General features: G+C 36.5%; 3 protein-coding genes across 3 annotated transcripts in view; 1 reads left to right on the forward strand and 2 right to left on the reverse strand.

Moving 5' to 3' along the window:
* The window catches only part of LOC124171127, a 58,833-nt gene extending 55,237 nt beyond the window's left edge, over positions 1–3,596 (forward strand). The window contains exon 3 of the mRNA XM_046550264.1: positions 3,371–3,596. Coding sequence (XP_046406220.1) covers positions 3,371–3,596 — 226 coding nt within the window. The remainder of the gene's footprint in view (positions 1–3,370) is intronic.
* LOC124171563 (neuropeptide CCHamide-1 receptor-like) overlaps positions 1–26,203 on the reverse strand; it is a 289,746-nt gene that overhangs the window by 87,767 nt on the left and 175,776 nt on the right. The gene's annotated exons all lie outside the window — the stretch shown is intronic.
* Positions 7,894–10,522, reverse strand: LOC124171562 (piggyBac transposable element-derived protein 3-like). The gene is made up of 2 exons (XM_046550733.1): positions 10,353–10,522; positions 7,894–10,241 (listed from the first exon to the last, which is right to left on the reverse strand). Exons 1-2 carry the CDS (start codon positions 10,373–10,375, stop codon positions 8,333–8,335), a joined length of 1,932 nt encoding a protein of 643 aa, XP_046406689.1. The 5' UTR covers positions 10,376–10,522; the 3' UTR covers positions 7,894–8,332.

A 26,203-nucleotide genomic window follows, 5' to 3' on the forward strand; every position in this document is an offset into this window, starting at 1 on the left:
GCGTCGAAACTCCATTGCTGCAGCACATGGTGTGACTGAAATAGACCCTGGAGTTTAACTGCGCAAAATGCAGACTGACCCGCTATGAACTTAATATATAGAGAAAAAGAAAGATCAGTTCGATCGAAAGATCAAAGAACCAGAGAGGAAACAGAGCAAGAAATGATTCATCTGGGTCAACTGACCCACGGCATTGAGCTACGCAATCGATCTCACGAAAGCAAAGATCATCGTCAAAATATTCGATTTTTCATAGTGACTCCTTAGAGAGGCGAGTGAAATTTAGCGAGAAGCCTACAAAATTTAACAGGCGCACCGGCTACAGCATAATCTGCACTTGGCTACCAGTTATCCCGAAAACCAATGTCTACGCCACCAACAGTTCCATCCTCCTACTTCCTCTACCACTTGGCGCTTAAAACATATGAAGACGAATGAGGAGGTTCTGCATCACCAGCTTTCCTTGAAAAAACGACCAGCATCGGTTGAAAAACACAAGTTAATCAAACATTAGTGCATAGAATTTCCTTAAAAGTTTTTATTTTTAATGAATCTATGAAACGCTGCTTCAAGGAAGGTCTGGAAGTGACGATGACTTCGAACCTATCATGAGGAACTCAAACACGAAATAACTGTGGCACAGCCTGCAGAAGCTAGGATGCGTCAAGCGTGTCGTAGGAAGATTATCGGATGAAAAAATAAGAGAAATGCTATTTTTCATTTATCCGGGCACACCTTTATTAGGCACTATATTATGCATTATATCCGTGAACTGGATAAAATACAAAGGATAGCTGCCCGACTTGTCTTAAACTGCTACAGGCGTATAGAAATCGTTTCGCATGTAGTAAGCAAAATAGGCTGGGAGCCGCAATAGACTCGGGGACTGCGTGCTAGGCTTAGATTACTTGAGCAATTGAGAATAGATATATTTCAGAGCGACACGGAGAACATCATATTAGAAGATGAAGAATTTCTCGGGTTTCCCACCGGGTGTGGTATTGGGTTAATTCTCCCTAAGTTGTGGTTTTGGGTTAGTTCACGAATTTAGCTTTTCTGCGCCGAATCCCATATGCTCGATGCATAATCAAGGTGTGCCAGAATAAATGAAAAATAGCATTTCTCTTTTATTTTTCATCCGAAAATATTCCCACGACACGCTTGATGCATCCTAGCTTCTGCAGGCTGTGCCACAGTTATTTCGTGTTTGTGTTAGGGAGAATTTACCCGATACCATACCCGGTAGGAACCCCGAGAAATTTTTCATCAATCTACACGCCGGGAAAACCTAAAATTTTACATCATATTAGAACCTCACAATATTTTCTTATATTTTATATGTCACCAAAGGGATAGGTATGGGAACTCGTTTTTCCCTCGACCAATACAGGACTTTAACAAATTACAGGTAAATTTAGTGAGAGCCTTTCCTTTTTATTTTCTGACGTTTTGTGCCCTCAAATCTCTCGCCACACGCTTTTAAGGCCGTTTTACACGGTACACGGAATTGCGCAATCTGGCATACGTGCGAAGTCGCAATAAAAATTTCGTCGTGCAAAGCGGTGAATTGCTAGAAGACATGCGAGAATGCGTGGATGCGAGACGGTAAAATAGCCCCTGTTCTAATTTCGTTCATGCATTCGCGCAATTCCACGTCATTGTAGAAAGAAATGCAGCTCTAACCTGCGCAATTTCGTGCCCCGTGTAAAACGGCCTTAGAGACGGCTGATGAGTAGCATGTAGATGTAGATAAAACAAGAAAGATAGCTGATAGAGTCACTTAAAACTGTAAGTGCTAGACTAAAACAAAAGGATTGTAGAAAAATCCATAAAGGGCATTCCGAAGAAGGAAGGAGGTGATATTTTAGAAGCTCCACTGTGATGCAAAGACTTCATTTCTGGCCTGTGCACCATCATAGAGGCAACCCACTTCAGGGATGATACATTCGTTCCTTGCCTCTAACAAAGCCCGGGCAACCGACGCCCAGAGAAAAATCGACGCGGTGTCGTTCCCAGCCGCTACAACCACCTCATTGCGCTGAGCGCCCACCAAACCGTCATTTCGGACTTGGAGCCCAAGACCCCCTTCGCATCTAAAATAAGCAAACATTCAGGCTACCCAGCTATCAGACGAGTCGCTTGGTAAGGGACCTGAAGAGCATCAGCATGCTTGAAATGTTATCAGGACTCTTAAAAAGGTGCATGAAACTGACATTTGAGCTAAAATAGCAGTTTCCTCGAAATGCTTTGTATTATTTTTAATGTAAAATTTACATTTTTAATGCTAAATTTTCGTTCACAGTAACGTTTTTAATGTCATAAATACTGCATATATTTGAAAACCTTCAAAAAATCAGCTCTGATAGAGCCTTGCTACGATAGAATTTATTTAACTATCACGTAAACCATCTTAAATATTCTGTAATCAATTGCATTCAAATATTTAACGGTATTCTTTATTGCGTAGGGTGTTCACATTTTGATTGCCAATATGAGCTGTATTAACCCAATTAGTCTATTTTTCAATACCAATGTTTGTTACCATCTACGATGAAGGTTTTCAATGCGGAGTTTTTATTTTATCCACTGTTTTTCAGCCTTTGTCCTCATACACTATTAGTCTTTGAGGAACCACGCAAATTCCCATCATGATATTAGCGGATTATATTGGGTTTTTTACATTTAAACTGGTCTCTTACAGTCTAATTCCTCATTCTCCTTCCCTTTAAAGCTTGCCTTCCCTAAGTATAGCAAACACCATTTTAGACTTAGATGCGAAGGAGAAAGAATATCTTTGGCCAATAATTAAGATTGTCTCAGCTATAAATAGTGAGCATAGGAAAGTACGCTTAAATGCTTAGAAATCTTGTGGATATAACCAGCTATTGTTCCTTCAATGGAAATAATGAGTTCATATCAATGCCATTCATAATTACAAAAACATACAACTCTTAAAGTCGTGCATAACAATCTGAAAAGTTGTTACTATAGTTTCCATTTAGTTCCTGCGTTTACATACATATTTTAATTTCACATTTATTGCAAAAAATAAATAAATCCAATTTGAATAAGAATCTCTTATTCCTAATTTTCAGATAATGACTTTGGATTACATTATATTTTCTATTTTTTAATATTATTCCAATTTCAATATATTGAATGCATTGTAATTTAGTTGGCTTGCACTTAAATGAATTTTTTCGAATTAAATGCAAAGTAATTATGCATGGCAAGCCAGAAAGGTCATTGAACAAAAACAATATATTTCAATGAATTGTTTTACTCGTTAATGGAGGTGATTAATTTTAAGTAAGTTAGTTTGGTTCTGTAACGCTACTCACTTTCAAAAATATGTTTTTTTAATCCATAGAAGGCTTAAGAATAGTTCGAGATGGAATGCACTGCTTTACAGCAGAGAACCAACGGACGCTTCGGAAGAAGGACGAGGGAAGACTGGTGGCGCTCGAGATGTGAGTTTGGACATGGATGGAGTTGATGAAGTGGACGGACAAGGAACATCGGAGTGCTACAGATGTGGTCAAGGAGAGGAAACGTCTACAGGAATCGCAGGTATGACGGAGGATTTGGATGGATAGTGTCCCAAAGGAGGAGGGAATGCTTAATATAAACCTACATATGCCTGAAGAATATTTTAAATATACTTAATAACTACTGGGATAGAAGTTTATCTCTTTAGCTAGCCAAAAGGTAGCCAAAGGCTTTCATGCAAACATTTTCCGTTATTCGATCATTTTCTCGTAGGAGAGAACAGTCTGTGACCCAAGAGACGAGTTAAGGTTCCGCACGTAAGCAAGGTCTAGATTTGATGATTAGGTCCCAAACAGATTGGATGACCGCCTGGGTGAACTGAAAAAGGGAATGGAAAGCATACCATCCAAATTTAAGTGAATTGGTGGGGTAAATGGATCACTGAAAAAACATGAACGACTCAAACAACTTTGATGATAATGATAATGTTATCCCCATTAATAGTGGAAGCACAGGGATTGATTTAATAGTGCTCTATTATAAGCTTATTTATAATACGTCATATTTGATTTAAAATGTACCATTTTTTAGATGAAAGTTCATCGTTACAAGGATGCATAGTCACACTGAAATAAATTCATTAGAGAATATGAGATAAAAAGAATGGAAAATGATGATGTAGGAAATTCTACTGTAAGTTCATGGCTATTTCGTATTCACGTTAAGATTCTCGTTCCTTCAGGCATGTGATAATGGCGTTACTTGAAAAACAATAGTGACAGAAGAGGGATGAAATTCACTAAAAATAGAGAAAGGAAAATGTTAACAACTAAGGAAGATCAACATGCGGATTATTTGATTAAAAAGATCTATGGAAGAGGGTGCAACTAATTGGCACTGGGAGCAGAATTTTAATAGATATGGGAGCCAAGCGACGGCCATTACGAAGATAAATGCGTTAGCACAAGGGGTTCTCATAAACAGCGGGTAACTGATGAAAGGATCTTCGAAAAATATTTTAAGACAAGGAAAAGGGATCGTTAGACTTGGGGCGCAGTGTTGTGTGAAAGAAAATTATGGCCTTGGTATGGGAGGGTAAGAATAGATGGGAGGTGTTGGAGCTTTTGCGCGGAAAGAATCGGGAAGAGCCGATGGCCACGGAAAACCACCGATGTGGTGGGCTCTGTTCATTTAATTGGTGTTATGAATGATGCAGAAAAATATTTATCTAAGACGCAGTAAAGAGATGAATTAGTTCCACATGAATGATACCATGTTCGAAGGCCAAAGCAAGGTGGCGATGTGATAAAAGTAGGATAGGACAATAAAAGCAAGACTTACTGATTTGAGATAGCAGAAATCTTTAAGGAATACAGAGTGTCTCAAAGGAAATAGGTACTTGAAGTCACGATATTAGTACAAATGATGTGAAAAAGGTTGACCGAATTCCACCTTATTTTGATAATTATGTCATAATTTTAGTTGCAATGAAATACAGAGTAAATGCTAACAGTAACATTACGTTATTTGAAATATATACATGGTATATGGTGCATATATTGAAAATGGTGTGATATAGCTGATAACAACTTTCAGTACGACAAATTTTGGCAGTCACAAATGCTAAAATTTTTATGAATATATTTTGTTACATTACACCAAAACCTTGGGTTTTATAAATTTCAATTTAGGTGCCAACTTATGTTCAGTATTTATCAATAGATACGGCGTAGAATTTCAGATATTCCCCCTTCTGCAAAGCTACTGCAAGCAAAGTTATATAATAAAGACAATGAGAATGTACCATTGCGGGCAGCAGATATCGAGATTTACTCCTCATAGTTTTATGCAGATTAAACATAACTATTTCTTGCGTAGTATAATGAAGGCATCCTTGGGTGGAAATATACGATTCGGATTTACCACAAAGAGCTTAGTAATTATTTAAAAATATTGTATTGTTGAGCAATAGCTCAAAATCGACTATTAATTTTTTAAATGAATGATCAGAGATACGGAATTTCGCTGACACTTTATTATTCAATCAATTTCAAAACTTTGCGGCGTCATATCACCGAGCGTAAGGTAGAAGAACCTGTTCAATCGTAAATATTGACGAAAAATATAATAAAATTTAAACATTAAAGAATAGCAACTTAGTTACAACATGCGAGGTTAAACATACCAATTCATTTATTTTATGAGCCCTAACAAGAGCAACATACAACTCAAATGGGATATCCTTAATACAGATAATCTATTTATTTCTATATAGCTTATAAAATGCTGACTCCCTCGATGCTTTCGTAGCAGTAGGGAGACAACATCTTTTCTCCCGAGGCACAGCATGAAAACGTCCTTGGCACTGAGCCGTGTAGTTACGCTTTGTCTATAAATACGATGGGTATTCTGGAAACTTGTGTTTACTCCCTGTATTATTCTATGAAAGAATTTATTCAAAGCATCGACAGCATTGTTGACTCCCTTGGATCGAATCCACATCAGTTACAAGATAGTCTTCCCCTCCTATCGTTTACTAAGCGTACATCACTGCAACTCTAATCGTGTATTTTGATGTTTCACTGACTGACGCTTCAGTTCAATGTGTTTATCGAACTTGGGTAAAAAAGATTTAGGTCCTTCAAAATAAAGGTGGATAAAAAAAGACAAACAATAAATTTATTAGTACTCACTTACTTCATTCATTCTACCAATGCTGCCGTCAACAGCATATGCATAGCCGGAAAATCAAAGTATCTAAGCTCGACTTACGATACCTACTTAGAAATAACGAAATCGACCGTATTAAGAAAAATTTCCATGTATTTACCAGAGTTCATTGCTTACTTTGGGTCGACTACACGCTTTTCAATGACACTGAAATAATTCCAAAATTTTTTTTCAATACATTATTTAATGAAATTTACCCTAAGATTTTTATGCCTTTCTAAACTAATATGTCCACCAGGCATCTGGCATTAATTTGCAATGACCACAATATCCCCACCGCAATACTATTATTATTATTCTCCTGTTTCCTATTACTAAAACTATTATTTTCCTGTGAAGTTGTCAAAGGCTTTTATAACTATAACGTTCATAAAGAGTTTCAAATAACGCAGCAGCGAAGCTTAGGATTCTATTTATAGAAGTATTGATGCAGCTTTGTCTGTAAAAGATAGGTTTTGGAACATTTATTGCATTACATTCGAATGATATTAGTTGAAGAATGATATGCTTCTAACGATGGAGTGATATAATACCACAAAATGACGATCAAAAGTAGTGGCCGTTAATTTTCATGATATTCGTGGGTAATTAATGTTGTCCGCAATGAAAGCAAGCCAATAGAATACATGCTATATGGCGTAATACTGAACAAAAAATATTCAGATATATAATGCACCTTTATGGCCTTTTCACCTGAGTATGGTTTTGACAAATTTCATGGGTGAATTCTAATAAATAATTTCCAATCATTCAATCGTTTGCCAATTTTACCGTTAGAATTTCAAGTATTCATTCGTACAACTGATGTTGATTACTTCCTGAGTAGTTGATTATTACGATCATGGAGTAAATTAGGGTAATTTCCACTTTTAAAGTAGCAAAAACCTAATCTGAGGGTCTGAGGCTATACTGCTCTGATGCCAATATCAATGGAAGGCAATTTTAAATTTGAGCGGCCCTTTGCTCTAAATATATTAATCATTGAATAGAGCACTTATAGCATTAGGTTCTTTGAATCACTAACTATATAAGGAGATCGATTCTCCCAAGATATCTCTTATTCACCAATCTAATATTGAAGACGGAAAGCTGAAAGACTCGTGGTGGTACGAAATTCACGTCCTATTTTCCGAACTAAGAATAGTGTTCAACTCAACTGTGCAGGTATTCTATGTTGAGAAAGCAGAAATTCTTTGTTCAGTGCTATCGGGGGTTCTATGAAAATTAATACCGCAGTTGGTAATTCAAAATACACAATAGCTCATCTCTAATTGCAATGTAAACCGAAACTGCATATAATTACCTCGTAAATGTGACATTTATAATAGGAAAACTACTTCAAAATATTGTTTGAATTTACTTAAATATTATGCTCTTCCTTATTTACGTAAAACACGCGATTCACGTCAGAGCACAAAACAAACAAACCGGCCAATGAAGGTTTGCGAACAGGCAAAATCAGGATTTTAATTGACGTAAGAACAAAGAGAGACTGGCATTTTTTTAAACAAAATTTACAATTACATGGACCTTTTCAGGTTTGCTGTTCCCTCAAATAGAAAATAAGGTACCGAGAAATCTATTATTTCCAAGGAACGGAGCACCTTATTTCAAATTTCAAAAATTTTCAGCAATTACTTTGCTGCATTCTGTTGTTTCAAAACATGCTTTAACCCATATTATCCCGGAACACATTTTTACCTATTTGGTAACTGATTTTTTGGTATGCTGCTCTATTTGTACTACTTGCTATGGGAAAAATAGTTAAAAAAATCAGAACGTCGTACTTTTGCTGGGAGAGCCCGTGTCTTTAAACACACGGTGGGATAAAGCCCAGATCAGACTTGCCTGCGATCAATGTGAGGGTAGAATGCAAAATAAAAAATACGTGAGTTCTCTACACAATTTTATTTCACAAACAACTAATAAGACATTGTGTTTCACACTTATTATATGAGCCCATTTCTTTTTAAGCATCATAATTTGAAGTCATACATTTTCATGCTCAATAAAAACTTACACATTGCACATTAGAATGCATTTCTATATTTTACAGTAGTACAAATTACAAAATTTTCAATTTATATTTCGAAAATTTTTTTGTGACATATCACTAATTGGACTGATATTTTACATGATACTCCTTGAAGCAACAATCAGGGTGTACGCCCACATTGCACTTTTCACAAATGAACTTTGAGCTTTTACCGCAGTGACCACACCGCCGATGGGTCTTAATTTTACTTATCCAGTGATTATAACCATCAAACCTTCCATCTGTTATAGCTTGTCTCATTGTTCTTGGTGCTACTAATTTAGGCTGAGTATCACTTGACAGTAGCCCGATAACAACCTCTCTCAAAAAATCAATTTGATTGCTTTTCCGATTGTTTATTCGGAAAATATGCCACAAATTAACAATGCTGCTGTTCAGACAAAATCTAAATAAAGGCCAGTACCACTTGTTTGACCTTATTTTCACACGATACACTGCGCGCTGTTGATCAAATAAATCTACACCTCCCATGCCATGGTTATACATTTTCACAATTTGTGGCTGGCATAATTTCATATGTTTTTTATACTTTGAATTCCAACGGGTGCAGGAGCTAAGGCCGAATACAGTTTTTGAATCCATGTTTGTGGCAATAGTAACTTGTGCATTATCATGCCAGCGAATGAGTGAAATGGGACTGTTCTTATCAGTGATTGCGGAGAATGCACCGCGTTCCTCCTTGCTCACATCTACAACAGGGGCTCCTTCAATGCGGTCTTTTCTTATAGTTCCAATGCAGTTTATATTACTTTCTTTCAGTTTTTCTAGCAATGAAAGTGAGGTAAAAAAGTTGTCTACAAATAGCTTTGAACCAGGAGGAAGGAAATCTACACACATGGATTCTGTCACTTGGGCACCGAGAGAGATGCCTTTGGGTCTGTCTGTTTTTCCTGTGTAAACACTAAATTTAAGAAGGTATCCTTTTGAAGTTGTAACACACCATATTTTGTAACCAAAACGGATGGGCTTTCCTCTAATAAATTGCTTCATTGAATGACGCCCAAAGTATGGCTCCATACCCTCATCCAGAGAAAACTCACTACCGAAGCATTCTATGATCTCGGTAAATTTTTTATTCATGTGATCTACTACAGGTCTAACTTTGTAAATCCTATCAGTGCTATCTATCTGGGTGTTATCATTAAAATGAAGGCATTTATGAATCAAATCAAATTTATTGCGGCTCATTGATCCAGCAACTAGAGAATGGAAAGTATCTCGTTTGGTTTCCCAATACATACGTCTGAATGAAACACAACAGTAGCCAGAAAGTAATAACACGCCAAGGTATTTGTACAAATCGTCCACAGAAAATTCGGCATTGGATAAACCTTTCTGAACAGCATACTTGTTTGTTTCTATACATATCATATTCACAAAATTTTCGTCCCAAACCCTCTTGAACATTTCCAAAGGACTTTTATCTAATAACTCTGGTTTTGGCTGCATACGAACAGGCTCTAAAGGTGGCATGTTATTTGTTTTCAGAGTTAATTTTTTCCATGATCTATCTTCCTTACGGTAACTACCTGCCTCTAAATGGCTAAATTTTTTATGAGTGTTGGTGGCCGAGCAAACATTGATTGAACTCTTAGCTACTTTCCTTCTCTTGCTATGACAATTTTTCCCATTCTTTTCATTAGACATATCAAAATCAGATTTAACCTCATTATTGTTTGAGCTTGTTGAGGAACAGTCATCAGAAAAAAGTGGTAAATCAATTTTACCGTGATTAGTGTCAAGACGTACCTCACCTAATTGGGCTAGGACACCTTTGCCTAAATCCTTTATGCACTCTGGAGTCTCACATTCTTCAGGTGCATCATCTTCATCAGAGCAGTCACCATCCCTTGCTGGAAGAATAACCACATCTACAGTGTTTGCTCCATCAATTTCTCGCCCTCGTTCATCATTGTCATCCAAGTTGTGGAGTTCAAATAAGATGTCTTCTGTGTTGAGTTCTGACCTAAAAGAGATCGGACATTTTGATTCATAGTTCTAAACACAGCTTGAGATGGCGTAATGACACCTAAAAACTATTTTAATGAGGAAGTGAATAAATATTTGCAATTCTTACCGTTTTCTGTTGTTTGTCGACATTGCGAAGGTGTTCTCAGGATCCACTGTGATGCACAGCAAACAAATGGATGAGCTAAAATAATTTAAACTTAGGAAATTTTTTGGGCAACTGCGAAGCACAGAACTTACGAACACTTGGTCTACAGCTGCCAAGCTTGCAAAACGCAATGGCAGGTACCCTTGGGTCGGTCGTTTATATATATAGTGTCTAGCCATGAGGAGCAAGAGTTACATTTTAGCGAGAATCTCAAACTAAGTACATGGATTATATTTTAGCTCTTCAACCTCATAATTATCTCAGGCATCGAGTTACAATGATTTTGAAATACATTGTGAGCAAAGAACAACTCATCTGAGACGTTTACAGACAGCTCAACAATGTAAGGCAATACCATAATTGGTTTAGGGAAGAGTAGCTGTTTATCCCACCGTGTGTTTAAACACACACAAAGTTTGCGCTTTCATTGAAGTGTTACAATTATCTTCACGGGAATTACTTTACTAACATCATGTTTCCTCAACATTCGAATGTATAAAGGCAGGAAAAGTTTTATGTTCGCATCTGGTGTTCTCAAGAAGATGAAGGTTAAACAGTTTGCCTTTCAATTTACACATGCAGGGGTAATATTTTTTTTCAATGGTGGCCAACCTGGGGATAGTAGGCTGTAATACAAGATGTAATGAGACTTCAGAGGTTTCAAAGAATGAGTCAAAGTATTTAGAAAATGGTTGCCTCTCAAGAGTGGCTAGAAATTATTTTTTTAATTTCCGCGTACTTGGCGTGTGTTTAAACACACGCTGGTAAAATATGGGTTAATAACGTTAGAAATCCGCTTCCGGTGTAGTATACAAGACAAAATATCTTCTATTCCTGCGGAGGCCCTTAGTTTTCTCATATTACTCGCTTATGAAACGATAAAACGATGGACATAAAAATGTTAGATTAACGCAGAATGGCTTAGTAGCGGTTTATGATTTACAGCCATGGAGATTAAAGAACGAAAAGCGGAAGGTAGAGGTCATGTAGGATTGAAGCCGAACTACCCTAAAGCCTTTGCTAAGGGAAACGCATGTGCAGTGGAACGGTGGCTATCCGGAACCCGAGTTTTAACCGAGAAACTACGTCATTTTCGATATTTGTGCTCATAAGCGTTTATCACTAGAAGGACGGCAGGGGTCATTTGACCCATTTTCAGAATTCAAATTTATTTTTCTCTTATTAAAATATTTTTTTTAATTTTGAAACTTTTTGACTTTGTTCATTTTGGTCTATATTTTGATAAATTAGTGAAAATTCAACAATAATGTTTTGTTTTAAATTTTTATGACGTGTTATACCTAGAAGGACGGCTAGGGGTCATTTGACCCACAACTAGTTTTCGCGCTATTTTCTTACCCGTGGGCCCTTTAGTGCCATGTATATCATGTAATCATTAAGAGGCTAGTGCGGTAGATGATTTGCTTCATTTTGAATCTGGAAGTACCCGGTTCAATGCCAGTTTCGTCCCAAGGGCTCCTATCTGTATTCGAAAACCTAGGCATAGCGACTCTTTGTGCACAATCTTTCGATATTTTTTGGGCAGCAAAGGGAAATAAAACCTTTTCAATCCTTGATTTGCGTAAATTCATGTAATTGTGATATTTTAATTTTGTTTTATTTATTGTTCAATGATTATTGTATTACCCACACCGGAAAATCGTCACGTACCTATCCCAAGAATTTTTTCCGTCGTCCAAGATTCAGAGCTCTTAGAGACATTTTTTTCAATATCGACTCATCAGGTTTACGAATAACTTTCATTTTTCTGGCCTGACGGCACTGTCACTTGACCATTTGCAGTGTGTCAAGCATTAGTGCCGCCTGACCCCGTCGGGGTTTGGGGCGGGTTGACTGCACGCTGCGTCCTGGGGAAAAATCCTGTCTCTTTTTGAGAGAGCGGAGGAATTGGTTGGACTGTAAAATTCTACTGTAAATACTACCCTTGGAATCCACACGTAGGTCGGAGAAGAAGCATTACTGCACGTTCCTGGAAGATACGAATCAGGATACGGTTGGCGGTTGAGTCCCTGCCTTTCGAACGGCAATTAGCGTTACATCTGAAAATTTTGTCCTTTTGTATGAATTTCTAATGCTCTCCAGCTCTATATGCCTCCTATGCAACTACAGAAGATTCTACCATAATGCGCTTTCGTTTGTAAATTTTTTTGCATGCATATCAGTAGCGAGTTGATGAAGAAAGTAAGAAGTCGAGAAATATATCAAGAGAAGAGAATCATCGCGATTCATATAGCTGTAGGGAATATTGAAGATCAGTCTGGAAGTGATTCGTAAGCATTAGTTCAAGGACATTCTGACCAATCCATCAACATCTGCGTGTGATGGAAGCGACGAAGTCCAAGATAGTGAATCCGACGGCGACTTTGGCGTGATAGCAAATGCACAGCTCTATCCAACAAAATGCAGCTGTCCTTTTATGAGGTAAATTCCAAATAAACCAGGTAAATTTGGAATCGAGTACTGGATTTTGACAGATGTGAAATGAAAATACAGCCTAAATGAATTTCCATATTGTGGCAAAGATGATGATTTACCATCAAATCAAGCGTTGGGGAAATAAATAGTTACTAAAATGACCGTAACATACAAGAATTCAGGAATAAGTGTAACTTGTAACAATTATTTTCCATCCATCCAGCTGGCAGGAAGTCATAAAAAAATGGAAAACTTCCCTTGCATGGACGATCTGAAAAAAAACAGGCGTGACGCACAAATATCCATGACCCCTAAAAGTAGCCATGTAATCCATTCAACGCGAGTGTTCAAAAATACCTTAGGCCATACTCTTACGTAGAATCAGGCAAACTAGAACAATAATGTACCTACTTTCACTCAGCAGCATGATCTCAGACGACACTATTTCCAAAACGAATAAAAGAATACAAGAGACCATCCTATTTCATAATAAAAACAAAGCGGGAGTAGATATGATGGATAGCATGAATCAATTTATTTACACGCCTCCAAATCCAACAGCCATATCTCCACGGGCTTAAAAAAGAAAACGGTGCCAAATACCATCAAATTGAATCATTGCACCAATTTCCTTTCCATTTTCCAAATTCCTTTTCATGTGCAAATGGCTGGAGTCCTAACACCCCCTGCCACACGCTTTTAATTGGCTTGCGGGTTAGTGTGTAGAATTAGATGTAGATGAAAAAATCGTCCAATGAACGCATTCAGCGCAAAAAATTATTTTGTGGAAACAGCGCTGAAAAAATACTGTCAGTCTGAGATTTACAACAAAGTAGTAAGTTTTAAAAATTTTAATGCAAATTTTGTAAACCCAGTACCCCTATTGTTTAAACATGAGATACAACTTTTGTATTGAATGTATTTTTTTTCATTATTTGATTTGAAATCGACGACTACATACGGTTTAATTCATGATTCTTTAAAATAATTGTTATTAACTTTTGACGATCGGAATAATATTTAATAATGTTAAATAGTGTTTGTAGTGAACTGATTCAACAATTAATACGATTAAACTGAATATTGGTTGAAACTTAGGCGTTTTATTCCAAAATACATTTTAGGGGTCAAATGACCCCTAGCCGTCCTTCTAGGTAGCGCGAAACTCCCGTCCTCCTAGTGTTATATATAATATTTCTTACAAATAACAATGAGTTTTTTCAAGTTTTAATTTCACTTGCTCTATTGATAGTGTATATTAATTTATTAGTTTCCACGCGGGAAAGGTTATTAGGGCTCAGTATGTCATAGAAAATTTGGGGGGATCGTAAAAATACATTTGGTACGTAAAAATATCAGAGTACTAATTTTTTAAATAGAAAATTTACCAACAAATATGCGTTATAATGGTCGATGATTGGTAGTACCTACAAATAGTTACAAGGGTAAAAGCACAGAAAAAGTCTTGAAATGTAGGAATTGGTAAAATATCGGCTCTTAAGATAGAGTAGTCATTAGGTTCGTTAGAAAAACCTTAGAGCCAGGGGCTTTGGATGCTCCTGATTAATCATAATCGATCAAAAATGTCAACGTTGTTTTGACGTAGATCAGCTGTCACAATTAGTTCTCGAGAACATGATTGGTGGAAGAAAAAAAGGGAGAGCTTGGATAGAATACGTGAAACAGATAAAGACGGATGTATAAGAGAAAAACTCTGTAATGAAGAAGAGAGTAGATCATTAGAGAACTGGGTGGAAAGCTGCGCTTAGCAAATCTTGTAATTACTAGCCACAGATTATGATGACCATCAAATAGCGACCTAGTACATGAGTTCTAAGGTATAAATTAAGAGATGTAATTCCCCCATATCAACGACAACCTATACTTCTCGGATTCGGAGTCACATTTCACAATTGAAATTTTCAATTCCTGTCTGGGTACTTTTTTTATTTTCATTTTTTGCAGTTTGATTTTGGAGATTCCGAATTCTGGTTTATCTCTCACCTCATAATCTCAATAATCCAACTGGTAATCATAATACAGAAATTTATCCGTGAATTTTTTCACTTGAATATTAAATAAACGGAGATGCCACCAAGAAGCAGAAGCGAGTATAATTTAACCCCATTTCTATTTAAAAGCCAAAAATAATATCTTACTCTACTTAAAATACCATACTCAATAATTGATATGTAAAAATTATAATGATTTGTTATCATTCTCCTATCTTTATAGTAAAAATTAAAAAAATAAAAACCCGAACGGCGAACATTAACAGAAAAATCCCATACCTTTGAGTCAAACTGAACGCCTTACCTTCATAGAGCAAGAGGACGATCCCGCAACCACAAAATTTACATTTCTTACCTAATTGGAGCAATTTGCACTTGAGCTTAAAGGAATGCCTGAAGGCGTGACGAAAGATTAAGTGCTTGTTTTAATGTCGTTGGGAAAGAGAAATGAGCTCTCAAATCCCAAAACCGCCTTGATGAGCAGCTATAATCTGTGGCTTAGCCGGTGCCTCTTTCGCTTTGAGTAATCATATTGCGCTTTATCTTACACTGCAATTATCAAGCTATAAACCTTTATTTACTTATTCGAGTAGGAAATACTTTTCCAGCAAGTTTCTTGCCAGTCTAATGTTTGATTCTCCTGTATTCTTAGGCATTCGGATCAGGAAGCAAGCCCATGAAAGGTACGGAAGATTCGTTACCAAAGGGATACGGGATAATGACAAGACGAGCTATGCAAGGATTGTTAACAGCATTACGCAACATGACTACCTCTATTTTGTTCGTATATTAGCATCAACGCAGAAATTCGCAACGCCTATGCAATTCATTCTGCATATTCATAACTAAGGGTAGTATGAATCAGAGACGCAATTCCTCCCCATTACATGCACTGAAGGAAAAAGCGGTATAATTTCATTCAAAATGTTAATGGCGTTTAAAAGTTTCATGATTAGATTCTTACGCTATGTAGCTTCAATTAATGTAATTTTCACCTCACATTAATGAATGAACATGGGATTTTATTTATTTTTTAAAATTTATTAAAAAAAATAACATTGTGGTAGCTTTCTCTAGTATTATTCTTCGACATACTTTCGACTATCTAATGCAGTTATCCTGTAGTGGACGATGTTTTATTTGGATGGTATGACTCTTCATTTCATTAAATGATAGTTTTGGATTATTACAGTGAAATTGGAATAAATTTAAAAATACATCGCCACAATTTGAAACGACTGTATTTGTAAATGGAAACTATTGTATTTGTAAATGGATTGATCAAGTGCCTAAGTATACCTCAATGAAAATCTGTAGCAGGACAATAGTGTAAAATTATTCAAAGAATTTATGAACAAAGCGAAAACTTTATAATGCAATATAATAAGTTTGTATTTGATCAACACACATGACAATAAATTGAAAAGTGGAAATCATAAAAGAATTTGGTTTTCACTGGAAAAATACGGCTACAGCCTCACAGTTAAATTCGTAGTCTTCCTTTATCAAACCTCGTTTTCATTGCAATTTTTTATGACCTGCATTACAATATAAAAGTTTTGACTGGTTCACATGCGGTAAAATAAGGTAAATTACACCTTTCCTTGTTATGATTATTACCAATACCTCCAGTTGATGTAAAAAAAAGCTGAGAAAGACGCATTCACATTTGCTGAAAACTATGTAATTTCCCTTGAAGTAGGCACCATACAAACAGCTATTGTAAGGGAATTAATGCTTGATGTGAATTTCTTTAGAAGCTTCAACTAGTGGAATAATAAAACTTGGAGCATGAAGCTTGAAATGAATTTATAACGGTGACGAGAGAGTATTTGGGAAGAGTTTTCCCTCCCTCAGCCGATAACGATCCCACCATGATGGAACCACTTCCAAATTGGAGAATCGCATCCATCAATTTTAGTTTGGAGTTTTTCGACTTTTTTTTGGTTCAACACCTCCCATCTGTCTCGCGAAATCGTGAACCGAGGGCACATGAAAGGAACAACCTTTCAAATGGAATATGCACAGCTATATCTTCATTGACGAAATGAACTTCACAACTTGTCAAACCCTGTTACGCGTCCATCAGTAACTTTCACAAAACATCCACGCACTTGAAAGGATGATGATTCTTACTGATGTGAGCCTGAGTAACGACTACTTACGCGATGAGGAAAAGCCTGCTAGGGAATTAATCATATACTGTCACAATTCACCGGGCCTGATAAAAAGTTTGTGTTCTAAGATGCCTGTCGATGAATGAATACTGTGCTGAGGGCTATGATTACTGGAATTCATATTATATGCGGAATAAATTTAGCCACTTAAGTAATGTTTACGTTATTTTTCTTAAACATCTCCATTCACGCCATGAATAGGCCATTTATCGCGAAATAAAGTTATAGAAAAGCCCACAGTTGATAAACACTGGTTAAGGGTAGACATTTGCGATAGTTTTTTAGGGATATTTAACATGGGCTCATTACCCCGCCAACCGCTACATGGGCATGCTATAAGGGATGTTAGGACATTAGCCGTGTAAATGGAAAATTTACAGGTAATTAAGTCAACTCCGTTAGTCAAGCAAATATTTTTTTGTGAAAATTATAATCCTCATAATTTAATGTTTAACGTTTTGTCTGTTACTCCATCGCTTCTTTTATTCTTAATAGTGTTGGTTACAAGTAACATGTACCGTATGACAATGAAACATTCTTTATAAAGCAATCACATCACCCTCTATAACTCCTAGATATAAATGGCATCCATCCTAATTTATTATGGTATTTAGTGCGTTGAGGATTAATCCCTATCTCTCTCTGCTTCCCTGATACGATTTTGTATCGGTCAAAAAGTGTAACGTTCAACTAAATTAGCTTTACAGAAGATGCATTTGTATTGTGCCGAGCGGAGACACCAGCCTGAATCCTAAAGCGAACACGTTAGTGAAGCTTGGATCAGACGTGTTGATTACTCAGAGGATATATCTTTCAACCATCCGTTGGTCGCGTGGCGTGTACCAGACGCCAGGCCATTCTCTTTTATTTACTCACATGGTGTTTTCATTGTTAGAAAACTCGTGTTCCTTGTATCCTTTATTTTATGATTCTGAAATAGTCACCAATATGGCTATATGTTTTTCATATTTCATGGAATAAATTTTGATATTTGTTGCTCTTAGAGTCTGGTAGACACCGAGCGACAACTTGAGTTACATTAGGTTACATGCTAATAGGTTCGTGATATTTATCGCAAAGTTTTAAAATACATTTACAATTTAAGCTAACGGCTATATAAAGCAATGACATTATGATATGCGTCTTATTGCTGTTTTTTACTAACGAATTTTTTATTGTAATCAATGGAACACCTGAATAAACTATTATTGCGAACACTGCACTATGGTCCTCACATTATTTGAGTGAAATTTGGCGTATAATACACCGTTTTCCCCTCTGCTACACACTCCCATACTGACTTACATGGATGTAGATGCAGAAAATTAACCGTAAACATACGAATAATAATTTTGTGGTTGCATCGAATAATAACTTTCCAAACCGATAGGAGATATTTTGGATCAAGTTCAACTGAACGCGCTATCAGTAGAAAATATCTCCAAAATCAATAATTCCCTCAGTAGTCAAAATTATTTGTTAGTTTATTAGCAAAATCCGTACTGTGAAACTGTGTAAAATTTGTTTGCATTTAATGTCCAAATGAAACATTGATATAATTTCTATGAATGAAAAACTGCAAGAAACGTCAAAAAATGTAGCATTCAGTCCTTTATAAATACAAATATATCCATAATTATTATGCATAAATTTGTTGCCCATTCATTAAATTAAATATTCGATTAATGATTTAGTGCAGTAAAAACAGTTTCAGGTTTTACAGTTCATTTCGATGTCCTCTTTGCAGTGCAACGTAGAAAGCACTTCAAAAGAATTTCACATTTGTTTCGTTTAGTACAGTACGAAACAAGAGTGCAGATATCCTGGAAACGAAGAAATGAAGTTGCAGCCTATCGAATTTTACAGGGTAGAAACTCTCTGTGGGTTTAAGGATTTTTATCACGGTACATAATAAAGTTAGACCATTTTATAGCAAATAAATGGCTAAATCAAGGCTTGAATGGTAATGTTTTGCTGTTATTTTCCCATTCGAATTCATTCTATCCTAAACGCTGTTCTGCAAATCATCATGCCTGTTCCAACTGTTTTACAAGCTCTTCTAGCATCTGCCTTCCAACTTTTAATTACAGAGAGAGTGAATTTAATTTTTCAATCACGTTCAGTAAAATCGTTTTCGGCAACAATTCGAGTTCGGTTGCGGCATTCTTAGGAAATGATGCTGGCCCTGGTGAAACACGAACTATGTATTTAGCTTTTGTTTGGGTATTTGCAAATTGTGTCTAAGAGTTCAGCCAAAACGTTTCACCGTTTTCCGTTGATCTAGATGAACGTTGAAATTATGTGGGCGGCTAACAATATTATTATCATAAGACTGATAACTCTCGCTAGAATGTAATACGTCTTAAAATACATTCTTCCTCCCCTTTACTTTCATGGGATAAATCAAAAACATATTCTCTCTATCGTGGTTGACCTGCCTTTCCCTCCCATATTCATTATCAAGCTTTTGAAGCACTCTTTAGAACTCATCAGGGTGATAAATACGTTCTCTCCTTGGAATATCATATACTCTACATTAGTCACCACCGGCTCTATTTGTTCACAATTCAATAAAATCATAATACAATTTACATCCATAAGGAGGTTACGATTCCTAAATCTTGCTATAATGCCTTTTCAGCATTATGTTCTTTTCTCGCAGGTAGATATACCAAGTGCCGACTTTTCACCTTCAAACTCAAATGCATGATATATTATGAAGAACGAGCATAACTTATTTTCTCGGTCAATAGTAAAGTGTAAATAATGCATTTTTACACCAATGTAATTCATATTTGAGTATGAAGATGAAATTTTTAAACTATGACTTGTGGTTTGAGGTTGAGATAAATTTTACAAATAATAATAGTGAAGATATGATAATGCAAATGCTTACAAAAAATATAATAAATACGAGACAACATATTAACATAGTGTTGCAAAAAGGATTATGCTTCCAAGTTTCCACGTTAACGACAGATTATCAGAAGTTCCTTAGTATCGGGTGAACGCCATCTAGCGGCAAATCAACCGAAGTTACGTCGTTCTCACTTTGTAAGATTCTAACGCAATAGTTGGCCGTCAAATTGACGCAAACATATGTTCTTGGTGGAGGGAAAAGTACAGTAATAGAATATCAAAGTGTGCCACAAGTGATCTATGCACAGTAAACGCGCTACTTCGAATTTTAAAAAAATGCGGCAAAATCCCCGCTTAGCGTGCACCTAAGGGTTTAATAAGAGTTTTCACGAGAGTAGCGTCTATACGCTTCCCGTAATAAAAATAGTTTGTTTCAGACACGTGACAGTTATGTTAACATATTGAAGCACAGTTTGAGAAACTTATCCAAATGATTATGGAAAATATCTGGTAAAATCTCTATTTAACGGATTTACATCACATTTTGTGGGTTATTAACACTTCCTGGAAAGTGATGATGGAGTTCAAAGAGGTTCACTTGCATTTGAACTAAAATCATCGAGGGTAGGTATATATTCACTTAAATTAGCGGGTCTGGAGTAATCATCGTATTTTTCCTTAATATTCCTAGCATGTGCGCGTTAGAAAAACTGTAATAGCCTACATGACGCATTTTCGATCGCGTTGTTTCCAAAATTTTAGTTTAGATAATTTTAGGAACTGATGGGGTAGGCAGAAGTTAGGTTTATTTCAACGGTGACGCAAGGTTATGACTATGTGTGGGTTATTTCATGTACCGCTACCGAGGTGGAAATCAGGATAAGAATAAAGGAAAAAATTATGCTTTCTGCCAACCGTTGCCGGCACTGGATATTTATTGGCACACGAATCCAAATTTAACACAATGTGTTTTCCATAGTCAAAACATCTTCAAAATACCTGGATGAGTGAACATCCTAAAACTTTCGCAATTTCCCACGCATCATGCAACAATGTTTGGTAGCAATGATATTGGTAACAACAACGTGAATATTTTATAAGCACCTAGTCTATTTCTCCACATTTCTATATTATTTTAGCATTAGCTACAGAAAAGGTATTAACCCATTTAAGCCCACAATTCTGGACTCGATAATACCTCCAAATGCCCACAATTCCAATAATGTTTTTTTAGTGTTTTGGATGTTAAATTTGCATTAAAATGTCACACAAGTGGCAAATAAACAAACAACATTTACAATTTTAACCGTTAAAATTGTTTATCTGGTAAGGTCGAAAACGACCACTTGGGATAATGGGACATAAATTTACTCATTGTCAGCTCCCACTGATCCCTAATCTTTTTCTTTAGCTCAAAAATAACATAACTCATTTTTAAATTAAATTTTCAAGCCTCTGACTTTATTTATTTCAAACAATGTTTAAATATTAACAGGCATTCATAATAATCATTTAAGTGTGGAATGGAATGAAGCATTTATCATGTAAGGGGACATTACACGTTTCACATGCAGTCACAGTTTTGTTTTTACAATGAACACAGTTTCTTCTTGGTTGAGCAGTTACCACTAAATGCCTCCCCAACTCTTTCTGACATTGACTTACTCTATTTTTTTTAAATGGACCACTGACCTTTCGTTTTGTACCATGGGTTTTGCCGAGTGAATCCACAGCCTGACGTAAAAACTCTAGCTTATCCCATCTACACCCATACGATTTACTAAGAAGCCATGCATTGTTCACGCAAACATCAATGGTCCAGAACAAAATAGGCATGTACCATTTTTTACCGCGCATTCCTATCTGATAATTGGAAATATGGTTATCCATTTGATCCACTCCACCCATATATCTGTTGTACATTTTAATTATATTTGGCTCGGGAATCTCAATTTTTCGTTTCTCCTTCAAGGAATACCGCGTTGCTTTCGATAAAGGCTCTACACCAAATTGGTATGACATAAGTAAAACTGCATTATTATCTTTCCATTCCACTGCGATAATATTTCTTCCTTTTTCAACGCGTTTGTCAATTGTTCCTCTTTCCATTTTTTTCATGTCCTTCTTTGACGTGATGGTGCATTTTTCCGTTCGATTTTCACGTACAGTACCAGTAGCACCTAATCCTCTTTCTGAGAGTTGTGAAATTACTTCAGAGCTGGTACAAAAATTGTCAAAGAACAAGGAAAATTTAAATCCGGGGTATGAACTCTCCAATAAATCTACAAAACTGAAAATAACGGACCCTCCCAAGCCAAATTCTTTCTTGTTCTCACCATTTGAAGTATCTTTTCCCTGATATAACATAAATTGAAGACAATACCCTGATTTCAAAGCCAATGACCATGCTTTATAACCAAAACGTACCGGCTTTCCCTTCAAAAACTGTTTGCAGGAATGCTTTCCAAAGTACCTGATCATAGATTCATCAATTGATGCAAAACTCTCTAATGGAGCAAATCGTATGAAAACTTCATTGACTTTACTTACAAGTGGTCTAACCTTAGCAAACTTATCATTGGCGTCCAAATTCAAATTATCACAAGCGTGAAAATGGCGAAATAGTTCATCGAATTGATTCCGTCTCATGGTGTTTTTCACTAGCGCATTTTCGGTGTCGGCTCTATTTTCCCAATACATTCTTCGGCGAGGGCATGAATTATAACCCGATAGAATTAAAATCCCTATGAACGCGTACATATCATCATGATTCACAAGGAGGGAACTGTTTTTCTGGGAAGAATACATTGAAGTGTGTTTCACCAAACCTTCGACAATTTCTTCATCGAGAAATAGTTTCAGGAAGTCAATTGCCTCGGAGTGTTCCGAGATCGTGAGAGGAGGGAGAAAGCATTTTTATTCAGGCACTGGTATAGATTCCACATCACTAATATCTCCGTGGACCCATTCACATACTTTAAGCTTCTTAAAAGCACTTGCACTTTCGTCATGTAGTATGTCATCACTCCTATCCTCACGGTCACTGAAACGCACTTCCGCCGGAGCCGTTAGCTGGTTACGATTCAATCTATTGGGGTCAAAATCGTCCTCATCTCCAGAATCTTCATCAGTTTCATCACATGTTTGGATAGGAGGCAATATATAAATTGAATCAGGAATATCATCCTCACTCAAGCGCTCACACTCCTCTATTATTTCTGCGGTGGTGAGGCATTTCCCTCTAAACAGAACAGAAAACACGTAGGTACATAGCTGTAGGTGTATGAACATAGGAACATAAAACTAATAGGTTGTACGAAAATAAAAATATTCAATTAAGCATTTACAGAATTTTAATCTTTCAGAGTGGCGGGCAGTCTTAAACCCATAGGCAAAAACACCGGGACAACGAATCCTTCATCTCACGATTCGCTACGGAAAATAAGCAAGCAGAGCATGCATTATCCCAAGTGGTCGAAAACGACCACTCATAGATAAATAGGCTCTAGGCTCAATAGGACTCTAGATAAACATGTAATTCGCTGGTATACAATAAAACAGGCTATCTATTTTATGAAATACATGTTTTTTTAGTGCTTAAATAAAAAATGGAAAACTTACCGAGACATTTTTCCTGACATGCCAATGTAGAATAGACTTCCCGAAGTTCACGAGGCCGATCTCTCTACCACACTGACTAAATTGCGAGATCTCAACCCCACATAGTTCCGAGAAGTCAAATGTTACATTTAAGTTACATTGTAGGTACATCGGTGGATTGCCGGCGCGTAGAACAAAAAAAATCCCCCAAGGTCGTTTTCGACCGCTTGGGATAAAATGATACACTGGTCGTTTTCGACCGCTTGGGCTTAAATGGGTTAAACATCAAAAACTGATACGGGCGTACAGAAAGTGTTACACAGAAGTGAAGTGAATTAGGCGGGGGCTGCCAGAAAATCCTAGGCTTAGATTTTTAATCATTTTGGAAAATGCTTGGGTAGGCAGAAGTTAGGTTTCCATCTTCCTTTAGCGCACCAGGCTTAGATTGCTTGAGCAATTGAGAATAGATATCTTCAAGAGCGACAGGGAGAACATCATATTAGAATCCCACTACATTTCCAGTTTTAACAGGAACGATAAACAAAGGGAGATATTTTTCCGATGCATAGGTATGGGAATTCTTTTTTTCCTGGAACATTAAAGGAATTTAATAAATGCTAGTCGTAATATCATTTGGGCGTTTCCTTTTTATATTCAAACGGCAGGTGTCCTTACACCGCACACGCCTGTTTAGGCGACTTGAGGGGCAACATGTAGATGTCAATGCATTGACCACGCATGAGCTATAGGAACCTGAACTTAAAACACGCGGCTATTAATAAGAGATACACCAAAGATGATATCCAAATAGATAAAGTTGAAACGCAAGGTTTCATTGCAAAAATTGATTAGGTCATCGAATTGGACTCATACTTAAGACGTATAGCTGGAAGTTCTGGTAAGGCTTAGCTTTGTAAATTTTTACTGAGCTGTGAAAAGTGAGTTAACCACTCGGTGTATTTCAGTGCCCCGGAAAATTCAATAAAATGCGCCAAAAATATATTTAAATTAGAATTATTGTAAAACTAAAACAAGTTTTCATTAATTAAGCATGCCAAATTTGGCCGAGTTCATTTCTTAAGTTGACATTATCTAATATTGATTTCTGAAGACTAATATTTTGGACTAATATAAAGCTTTGAGATCCATGAAAATAAAATTTTTACTACTGAAGCAAGCATTTTAGGCGCTCACAATTCAGAAATTTTGGTCAAATAAGTTTAGGAGGAAGCTTAAATACCTGGCAAAAATTTCATGATCCTCCATGAGAAAATTCTGTGTGTAAGTTCCAGATGTATCTTTTCGAGTACTTTCTCAAGATTTTTATTAAGCTATTCACGGCAGCTCTCGAGTCTTCAGGCAGGTTTAAAATTCTTTTTTGAGGATTTTGTGACTGCAGTGCCCAAAGCCCTCATCAAAGAAGGCAGAGGTCTCGGGGAATCATCTTCATTTGCATGGTGCCCTGAATGTCTTTGAGCACAAATGTTCCACGATATTTAAATTCCGTAATTCTGTGACTCCTTTACGTATTTGAAAATATCTTCCAGTACAGCAGGAAGCGTGATAGGCGTAATGATTGGCTAAAATGCTACCAGAACTGTATTTAGCAAAGGTATATGGATGTAATAATATCCTGAAATTCCTTTCTTTCCAAAAACTCCAAATTATTCTCATGCACAGGAGAAAAATCCCAGACCTTAACGGTGAAATAATGAAAAGAGTTTCTGGCTAGAGTCCAGGTATCAGCCAGTTATGGACTAAGTAAATGCCTTTGCGTTGGTTTTTTTGCCCTTGCTCACTAACGACTTCTTGAAGTACATTCAAAACCACTGATACTATTCTGAAATTTTTACCCTTCTCAATTAATATTATAATTGACTCGGAACTCTTAAATTCGGTCGACCAGAACATTTTCGGTGCGAAAAGTTTTGATAGTTGAATGAATGAAATCCTAAGCGGGTATTGTTTTGAATATCAGCAAAAGCCAGGATAAACTTTTATACATACTATAAGGATATCAAATCAGATAATTCTTAGCGTTTTCTTTAAATTTATAAGATCAAGGACTTAGATTGAGAATATTTTAAGCTTATTCAACTTCAAAAAGATTGAAATACGATTTTTTCAATAAATCGTTACGTCTATTTGCTTTAAAGACCATAAAGAATGGTAAATGCAAGATATTGAACGACTAAGGCCTTAATTTCAGTAAAAAAAATATTACGTATTCTTTGAAGCGCGTTCGACTTATACCCAACGAAGAGTGCCTAAAAACTGAAAATTAAAGTAAAAATGCTCTTGATTAATTAATCGAATAAATAAATAATTTAGTACACATTACATCGACTTCCCAATTGATTAAGAAGATAAGTTCGAAGGTTGCAGGGGCAGGTTAACTAATGGTCTACACGCACATTGGAAAAAAATTTGATAAGGATGTATTTGGTCGTCCGTATTTGAAAATCCTTTAATCCTCCTTTTCTGACAGCTCTCCGCCTTTCTTCCTCGAGGAAATCGAGAAAAATTTTCGGCTATCTGAAACTGAGGAAACTTAAAGACCTAAGACGCTGTAAGAAAATGTATTCTTGCGGCAGCCTCCTCGATAAAAAGGCAATCAAGAAAGTAACGGCACAAAGGGTTTGTCGACTGAGAATCGACCGCTTTTGTGAGTGCCTTGCGTCGATACGTGGCTTCTTCAATTGCAAGGCTAAAGCACCCACGAAAGGCA

Source organism: Ischnura elegans, chromosome X, assembly GCF_921293095.1.
Source record: "Ischnura elegans chromosome X, ioIscEleg1.1, whole genome shotgun sequence".
In the NCBI taxonomy this organism is placed as follows: domain Eukaryota; kingdom Metazoa; phylum Arthropoda; class Insecta; order Odonata; family Coenagrionidae; genus Ischnura; species Ischnura elegans.

What these genes read in the sequence shown, in the direction of transcription:
- LOC124171562 (XM_046550733.1), bottom strand. Translation starts at nt 10,375, where the DNA reads ATGTCGACAAACAACAGAAAACG. An exon ending in TCGACAAACAACAGAAAACG is followed by an intron (nt 10,242 to 10,352) that starts GTAAGAATTGCA and finishes GATCTCTTTTAG; the next exon opens with GTCAGAACTCAACACAGAAG.